The following is a 9,145-nucleotide window of genomic DNA, read 5'->3' as shown; positions in this document are numbered from 1 at the left end:
TTGCTGCTGCTGCTACTACCACCACCACCACTACCACTTCAAAATTTGAACTCAATAGAAATGCAAGAAGAGTGGAATCCTGTGTCTGTACAGTTCTTCTCTTTCAATTGTGTAAAACCCAGTATGGACATACACCGCCAGAGTGGAAAACCGATGCAGCATTGGAAGCCGATGACTGCCAGGGCATCACTGCTGCACCATTGAGCTATTTGCCAGTGGACCACCACCTAACCAGTGCATCACCCTGCTGATCAGTGGACAACCTCCTGCTACCAGTGACCAAGACACAAAGACTCCACTAAGACCACAACCCAACAGAGAGAGAAGACACTTCACCTGGGGGCCTGGAGGATAAAGCTTAAAGAAAGGGAAAAAACACAAAGGAATCATTTAGTCACTCTCCATGTCCATGCAACTGTCCTGACTAGCTGTCTTAGACTGCGGAAGTGCCTTTTGTCCAATAGCTCTTGGACTGCTGTTACTGTTTTTGGTGGAGTTCTGTACTTCGTCTGTGCATTGCTCTGGACTGCAATTGGGTGTTGTGCTTTCAGCTGACTTCGGATGAGTTACTGACTTTGTTGGTCACTGAAGGAACTTCGCACCGCACTGCCACTCAGAATCTTCAGTTAGGTCTTCAGGAACAGCCTGATAATGTCTGCTTGTTCTCAGAACCTGGAATCCATCACCAATCTCAGTCAGTAGAGTAGAATAGAGTAGAGTAGGTGGCTTGTCTTAAGAGCTCTCTTCTGGTGAGTGATTCTGGTGTTTGTTCTCTCACACCGTCTTTCACCAAGCTCTGCCCAAGGCGCATTTCTTTCTTTCTTCTTGGAGAAGTTGATCTCCGCTGACGTCTTTCAGCAAGTTCTGGCTGAGGCGTATTTCATTCTTCTTGGAGAAGTTCATCTCCTCTGACATCTGAGATTGGTGGTGAATTCCTTGTACAGGGGGCATGGTGGATGTAGTCACCCCGGGGTGCCTGTCCAGATGGCCGGGCTGGGGGTTCAGTGTGGCGGAATGGTCTGCGGTTCCTTCGGCTACCTTGGGGTGGGTGGCCAACAGGGTCAGTGGAATGCCTAGCTGTGGAGGCAGGAGGCGGTGACGCTGGAGTGCGTTCACTGCAGTGCTTGTCCGGGCTCAGCTGGGGGCACGGCACCCGGATGTGGTCTGGTACGGTGTGTGGTCCGGGTCTGGGGCTCCGTCAACAATAGTGGCAGCAGCCCAAGAACCGTTGGACAAAGGGCACTTCAGCCATCTTGGGTGGCTGGACAGGACTGTTGCATGGACATGGGGAGCTGCTGGGGGGTTCCGAAGTGTCAGGAGGGGGCAGTGTCTTCATCTGGCACCGCCACTGTCGGCAAGGGGGATTGTGTCAACTTCCTGGACAGACATTGGCAGGCTCGTTGTGTGCAGGGGCCTTCGGGGAGGGCTGTGGAGCTGTCCCTCTTCTGCGCTACCAAAGCTGCTGTCAAGATTACCAAAAGAGCCCTGCCGTCTTGGTGGAGGAGGCCTTACCTTCAGTGAGTTCCTGACAGTGCTTACGATAGCCACCAACCTTGCCAACGAAAGGTCATTGGATGCCAGAGTTCAGAGTCATGAGGTCTACATCCACTACATCACCCCAAACACACTTTGCCTTGGCCTAGCCACTCAAACTTGAGATTTCATAACAGTCGACTACAACACCTACCTCTTCAAAAGACACAAGTCGGCCGCATCTGGAGGTCCTGGAGGCAACTTGGAGGGCTGAAGCAAGTGTCACACTGCAAGAAGAAATGTTGCTGTTGGAGATATAGTGTGGCTCTGCGACCAATTGCATTATGGGGGCAATTCAAGCTCGCAAGACTCGTCAACATGACCAGTCCAAAGTCATTGTCCAGGATGTCCATGTGAAATTTCCCCCTAAGTTGATGTGCTCAAGTGAAGTTTCCAATGCAAACCAAAAAGTGCTGGGACCCACAATATACCACACTGCATCGGATTGTTTGATTCCTCATCGTCCTCCTTCCAGCAGAGCAGTGGTTCTCAACCTTTTTTGCACAAAAGCCCCCTGGACCTCCTAAGGCTCCCAATTCCCCATTGACCCCACCATAAGCCTGCCAACTTCCCTCCTTACAATTAAAAACATGTAAATGAACAAATGCCCCTTATGACAACTAAGCACCGCCCCCTCTCAACTGTATCCTTCTCAACGCCCCCCTAGGGCTCCCCAATGCCCCCCCTGGGGGGGCTGCACTGCCCCCATTGAGAAACACTACAGTAGAGGAACAAGTTAGAAGAAACCAGCTGGAGTGGGAGGTGTCGCAGCAGATGGTGCCTGGGCACTTGATTGACATCCTCCAAGGTTCCTCGTTGCACTGGATGCGTGGTGAGTAAAAAGCGAATGTAATTTATGCTTTTTAACCTAAGAGAATACCCTTAAATAGTGTACTTCCAGTGTCACATGGGTGTCGGATGAATATGGAATGGTGTCAGATGAATACGGTTCTACAGTACTTGTATACTGCTGTACTTTGTGCTGACCCCACAGTCTGTATCCTCGTAAGTCGCTTTGGTCAAAAGCGTCGGCTAAATGTAATTGATTCTCTGTAAATTGATTATCATTTCATGGCCTGTCTGTGTCTTCCTTTCTCTCTGTGGATATAGCTACAGCTTAGAATCAGCATGGGCATGGCCACCACGGTGCAGGACTTCCTTACCATGCAGTAGGTCATTTGCATCTTCTCCGTGATGGATGGAGAAATGGACGCATGGGCTCCGCTCCCATAGCAATCGGCTTCTGTCACCATGGCACATCTAATGGTTTTATATATGTACTGAGTCACCAGGGCCCACCAGGTACAGTGAGAATAAGTATTTGATCCCTTGCTGATATTGTTGGCTTGCGTAAATGGACATGATCGGTATATAGTGTAATGGTAGGTGTATTCCAGGGGGGCAGGATTTGGCTGGTTACCTTCGCCGATTACCAAGGCACTTCCTCATTCGCCTTTTTCACAAATTCTCATTTCCAACCCCATTTACGATTGGTGGGTGAGCGAGTTTAGTGTTGGGCACACAAAGGTATGTGGTTGGGCACCTCCATGCATCCAAAGCCCGTCTCCCATGTAACTTCCTAGTCAAACGCAAGTCAGTCAGTAACGTGGCATGTAATTGGCTGAGTGAACTGGCGGCGGAAATAACTCCATTTTGGAAGCCGAAAAAATCGTTAAATTTTGGCTGATTTCACTAGCCTAGCATTTCCCACTGAAATGACTGGAGCCGGGACTTATTCACTCTCTCCAGTTCTTATACTACCTCCATGGTGTATTCCAACATGGAGTGACAGAATATCAAAAAGAAAATGCTTGATTTATATTTCATTGAGGATAACAAGTATTTGATAATATGAGGATGATAAATATTTGATCCCTGCCAAGAGTTCTGGTCAAAGGATGTGAGGGACAAGGTTTTAGACCTGAACAATGTCTGTTGCTTGTGGCGTTGTAGCCCATTTCAATAGTCAGCTGTTGGTCATTTTGTATTTCTTAAATTTTGGAAGACATACAGCATCAATCTGCCTGCCTGGAGTTCAAGTAATATTTGACCTTATGGGGAATCAATAAAACGGTGAAAAAGCGCTCTGGAACCGCACAGGTGGAGCTAGGCAATGATCTCAAGGCAGCTGGGACTTCAACCACTGAAGCCTCTTGCACATCAGAATGACCCGACCAGACTCACAACTACGACTAGGCAGTTGTTTGTCCCTTTCTGTCTTGGTCGGCTGCAATTGCTTAACACGCCAATTCGACTTCAACCACGTTGGACACTTCCCCGGGGTGGCACAAGTGATTTAGCTGAACTTTGTGTGTGAGTGCTTATGTTGACCCTTTGAAGTAGTCAAATATTTTTATGAGTCCGCAAAAAAGTCCATCTCTACTTTTCACAAGTAGCCTTGTTAGTAGATGTATTTTACTTTAAATATACAAGGTCTATACATAGGCTATGGAAAGTCCCTCTCCCATTCATAATTTCTCCATCAAGAAGACGTTATATCTCTAAAAAGAGCAAAAATGTAGTTGTTCGTTGTAGTTGAATGTAGTGTGCCCAAGAGGAAAACAATGTGCACTGTGCATTGTGTTAAAAGATGTCATAATTACTGTGCACAGCAATAATGAGTACACCCCCTTACTTTGAAAAGTAACATTTTAAACAATATTTCAATAAACATAACAGGTGTCTCCAGAGTATTTGTAGGCTAAGCTTAATACAATATCTATTGAACGTACAACATAAAAGTACATTTTATAATATGACTTGAATATTATTCAGGTGGTGCAGAAATGAGTACACCCCGCTGAAAATCTAAGAGGAAAGCTACATTTATGTAATTGAGCAAGCATTCAATCAGTCTCAGAAAGGTTTAAGGACTCATTACACAGTTTTCTACCAAAGAGTTGGGCTATATTAATATTTTTGAGGAGCAAAACCCTTCCCATTTCCTGCTGTAAGCAATGACAACACATGGAAGAGAAAGGACAAAAGCTGTGACAAAGTGTTATTTAGCTGTATTTCTGTACTCTTGAAATGTATGTTCATGCATTGTAAGGTCAAGCTCAAGTTATTTTTTTCTGAGACCTGTCTTTTTCAGAGTAGAGCAGATGTTTCAGGATTCTGCCTTCATCAGTGCTGTCTGTGCTCAACAGCACACTGGTGAAGGCAGAACCCTGAAACATCTGCTCACAGAAAAAAACACCTTGTGCTTGACCTTACTGTCTTTTTCAGTGTGTGAACTTGCTCTCGCCCTTGAACTGTTCTATTTGGGTACACTTGCGCTTATGTCTACACATCTAGAGCACAACAATATCCTCACTTCCTTACTTTTTAACATTAAAGCCACTGCTAAACTCTGAACACTATTTGTTTGTTTCAGATGTTCTACACTGGGGCTGAAATGAACCCTGCCAGATCCTTTGCCTCTGCCATGTTCAAGAGGAACTTAATGAACCACTGGGTAAGAATATAAAGTATACATTAAAAACATGCTTATACTCTCCCATTGTTTGTAAACTGCTTTCAGATCAGATATAATAGATTTACGTGGTCTTCACTGTTAGTGTGTCAAGAAGTATTCAATGAAATGAGTTATTACATGATGTTTTAGTGTTTTGCAGATTGCATCTTGCACTTCATGTTTTAAGATTGTTCTTTCTTGCTCAGATGTCTCTGCAGCTCACATGTTACTATAATATGGTTTATGTTCTTCACTCCTCCTGTAGGTGTACTGGGCGGGTCCCATGATCTGTGGCACTATGGGTGCCATCATGTACGACTTCATGCTCTTCCCCCGCATGTGCGGCCTGGCAGAGAGGATGGCCACCATGAAAGGGGCAGCCGCCCCCCCGGAGGCAGGACACCGATGGGGATCCCATCAAGCTCAAGACCCAGGCCCTATAAGCCTGCCGCCCAGCCAGGGGAAGGACGGCCCAGCCAGGCTTATTATAGTAGCCCCCCAACTTCTAGCAACCCAGCTCTCCTCTTCCAACGCACTCAGTATCTACACTCATGACAGGGGGGTGATCTAGAACAGTGAACTTGGACATGCATATTTTTTCATTTCATTTTCATTACCTCCGAGTACCTGTATGATCTCAACAATTTTGTGACTGAGTGTTCGCTGCATCCTTTTGGACTTAAATCATTAAAAGCATGCATGGGTTGGTATCATGCACATACCTCCGAAAACATGGTCTAAATTTTCACTGTTATGCAGATGACAGCCTAATCAACATATAGGCTACACTAAACCCTCCCATCCACTCCCCTTCTCTAACTTAGCAACCTGCCTCAATGATATTAGTAGTTGGATGAAGAAAAACTTTCTAAAACTCAATCACAAGAAAACTGAAGCCATCGTCATTATCACCCTATCACTTCTTAAAAAGATTAATCATTCTAAATTCTCTATTCCAGACTATTTACCACCACTTCCTGAGGTAAAAAATCTTGGCGTTATCATTGACTCTTCTCTCTCCTTTGAGTCCCATATAAAACACATCACCAAAACTGTTTCCACATCAAAACCATCTCTAGACCCCTCACTTACCCCTACCTCTCCTGAGACCCTCATTCAGGCTTTCATAACCCCCAGATTGGACTATTGCAATGCCCTACTCAATGGTCTCCCTGTTAAGTAGATTAACCGTCTATAATATATTCAGAACTCAGCAGCAAGACTACTTACACACACCAGACCCTGGCATCACATTACACCTATCCTTCATCAATTACACTGGCTTCCTATCCAATCACGAATCCAGTTCAAAATTCTCCTCCTCGTCTACAAGGCCCAGCACAACCTTGCACCCACCTACATCACAAGTCTCCTCACCATACAGTCCCGCTCGCACACTACGCTCCACTGACACACTCCTCCTTACCACCCCCTCCTCAGACCTGTGCACCATGGGCGACAGGGCATTCAGTGTCATTGGCCCCAAGCTATGGAACACACTACCGCTGTCAATTCGTCAATGTTCTACACTTTCCTCTTCTAAATCCAAGCTTTTAGATGCACCTCTTCACTATAGCATATTCATCACACCACTGACCTGCACTTCCACTTCCTTTAATTATTACTTTATTTTCGTTTTATTTTATATTATACATATGTATTGTACTTTATTTTTGTATAACTATTTTATTTTTCATTTTAGATTTTAATTATTCTCCTATTTTTAGTTGTGATGTATAAATTCATTGATGATCCTGTTATTTCTCTGTTTTAATGTAAAGTGACTTTGGGTATCTTGAAAGGCACTTAATATAGTAAATATATAACTATATAGCCCTATATCCTCCCCATACAAAATCTCTCCCCCGCTCTCCTCCTTTAATTCAATTCTTCCTAACTAAATGTTTTTTTTTCCTCAGACTACTGAGTTTTTTTTCACCAAAAAAAAAAAAACGTTTTTCCGTCACCCCTGTTGCCACCAGGGGTCACATCTTTTTGTCCTGATCCTTGTGGCTATAGCCTATGTCACTTGTTTTTTGGTCTAAGCATTCTGATTCTTGTGCACTTCATAGCAATAGTAGAATATTAAAATGGCTTTAATATTTTGACCCTGTAGCTTCTGCCTTAACGTGTCTTCTCTTTTAATCAACCATAATCTATATTGTACGTCTTACAACATAAAATATCTTCTGTGTGCATGCGTGTGCGTATATCTTTTCGTAGGACAGCTTTAAAGAAATTTCACTTGCACACAGGAATTCGTTGTCAAACTTAAAATCAAAATACAGCCATTCATTTGTACCCACAAAAGTGAGTACACCCCAGGTTAAAATCCCGTAGAGGAGGGCCTTGTTGGCCGGAAACGTCACGAAATTAAAAGGGACCTCATAGGTGTGCATTCATCCTTGCCTTACATTGAACTTTTACATTCTGAGTCTACACCTGGCTTAAATAGACGTGTGTGAGATTTGAGTGAAATCTTATGATCTGCTTCAGTATTCACAGTGCATGTTGACATGAATGTTTCTTTAGAGATCTGAATTTCACCTTAAGTTGACATTCATGCATCCCCAAATTGTCAGTCGCCTCTACCATGCTTGACCTGACATAATTTACTCTTTTTTTGTTGTTGTTGTAAAACTCTGTTTACCACACCACATGCTTGACACCATCTAAAGCCAATTAAAAGAAGCAGACCTAGTGGTGTGGTACGGTCTGAGTGGTAGGGCCTACATGTTGCACTGGGCTTGCCAACTATCCGCCTCAGCTACCCTTCATGCATGGGTATCCTCGCATCTGGCTCGGGAGCCCTATCTCTGTCATTTCGTGAAGTATTCACGAAAAAAATAACTTTAATTTTCGTGGTGCATTCACGTTATTGCCTGTTTTTCGTGGCTGGGCAACGAAACGCTGCCTATTCATTTGAATTGCCCCACTGCTGCTATGGTTATCCAAGCGTCTGCAGGGGCGGGGAGGGGGTGCTGACAGAACACTGCTGATACACTCTGGACTTACTAATTTGACGCCCTTTCGGTACTTACGCCTTATGTCATACGACCCTAAACCTAACCCTAACCCTAACCCTAAACCTAACCCTAACCCTAAATTGCTTGTTTGAAATGTTTCATTACCATGTGACGGTACTGAAAGGGCGTCAAACTAGTGGGTCTCTAGGCAGCAGTCGGGCAATTCAAATGAATAGGCAGCGTTTCATTGCCCAACCACGAAAAACGGGCAATTTCGTGAATGCACCACGAAAATTAAAGTTATTTTTACAGAAACAATCGATTTTTCAAAAGGGTGCCCATTAAACTCCATACCCCATTTTGGTTGCTGCCTTGGCTTTTCACCAGCAGATGTCACTGTTACTGAAGTTTCAAGTGTTTTCATTTGTTGGGCTTCAACAAAACTTCATTTAACCATCACTGCTTCTCTCTAATTTGTGGTTTGGAGATAAATACTTTGTGTCTTTACTGGCAAATTGGAGGGTATGCCCATTCAGAGATTTTTGTCCCCATTTTTAGTTGTCTTAAACCAGATAATGCTAGTTATTTGAAATTAATCAATGGACTGGTGATGTCGTCATTTTGGCAAGAGAAGTCATGACAGGCTGCACTGAGTGCTCTAGTGACTTAACCCAAACTTTTCTCAGAACTGAACATGTAATTTGTACACTGTTCACACAAAGGACATACAGTTCACAATGATTTAACACTCAGGCTCTTACACTGTAAGAAGCCACTGGGGTTAAGAGTATGTGTATACCTGAATAAATGTTATTTGTGCGTGCGTGCATGTCTCTGTGTGTTTCAGAGTGTGACTCTATTTTTGTGTCTGTTTCTTTCTCATGACTGTAAAGACGGGCAGATATAATATGTGAATGTAACACTAGAGAATTGTGTGCGTGTGTGCACACGCTTGTTTGTGTGCGTACGCTTTCCCTTGTGGGGTAACAAGCTTATGTTAGCCACTTTCCTAAGCCTGTTAGGCATGTAAGGGGACTCAGTATTGATCTATATCCTGCCCGACGATAGTGCAAGGTGGCTGAACGGTACATGCCAATACCTATTGGAGTACAGTATTTAGGGCCCATGCATCAGGAGTGTAGTCGTGTTCCCACAGGTCTATGCTCCCACAGCACAATGTTACTGTAAG

At 44.2% G+C, this 9,145-nt stretch overlaps 1 protein-coding gene across 1 annotated transcript; it reads left to right on the top strand.

Moving 5' to 3' along the window:
- Positions 1–4,926: 4,926 nt before the first annotated feature.
- LOC134440205 (lens fiber major intrinsic protein-like) lies at positions 4,927–5,695 on the top strand. Its single transcript, XM_063190187.1, has 2 exons — positions 4,927–4,990; positions 5,256–5,695. The coding sequence occupies exons 1-2, from the start codon at positions 4,931–4,933 to the stop codon at positions 5,559–5,561; spliced, it is 366 nt and encodes a 121-aa protein (XP_063046257.1). The 5' UTR covers positions 4,927–4,930; the 3' UTR covers positions 5,562–5,695.
- Positions 5,696–9,145: the final 3,450 nt, after the last annotated feature.

This window comes from Engraulis encrasicolus, chromosome 23, assembly GCF_034702125.1.
Source record: "Engraulis encrasicolus isolate BLACKSEA-1 chromosome 23, IST_EnEncr_1.0, whole genome shotgun sequence".
Lineage (NCBI taxonomy): Eukaryota > Metazoa > Chordata > Actinopteri > Clupeiformes > Engraulidae > Engraulis > Engraulis encrasicolus.
This window is presented reverse-complemented; position numbering and strand designations above follow the sequence as displayed.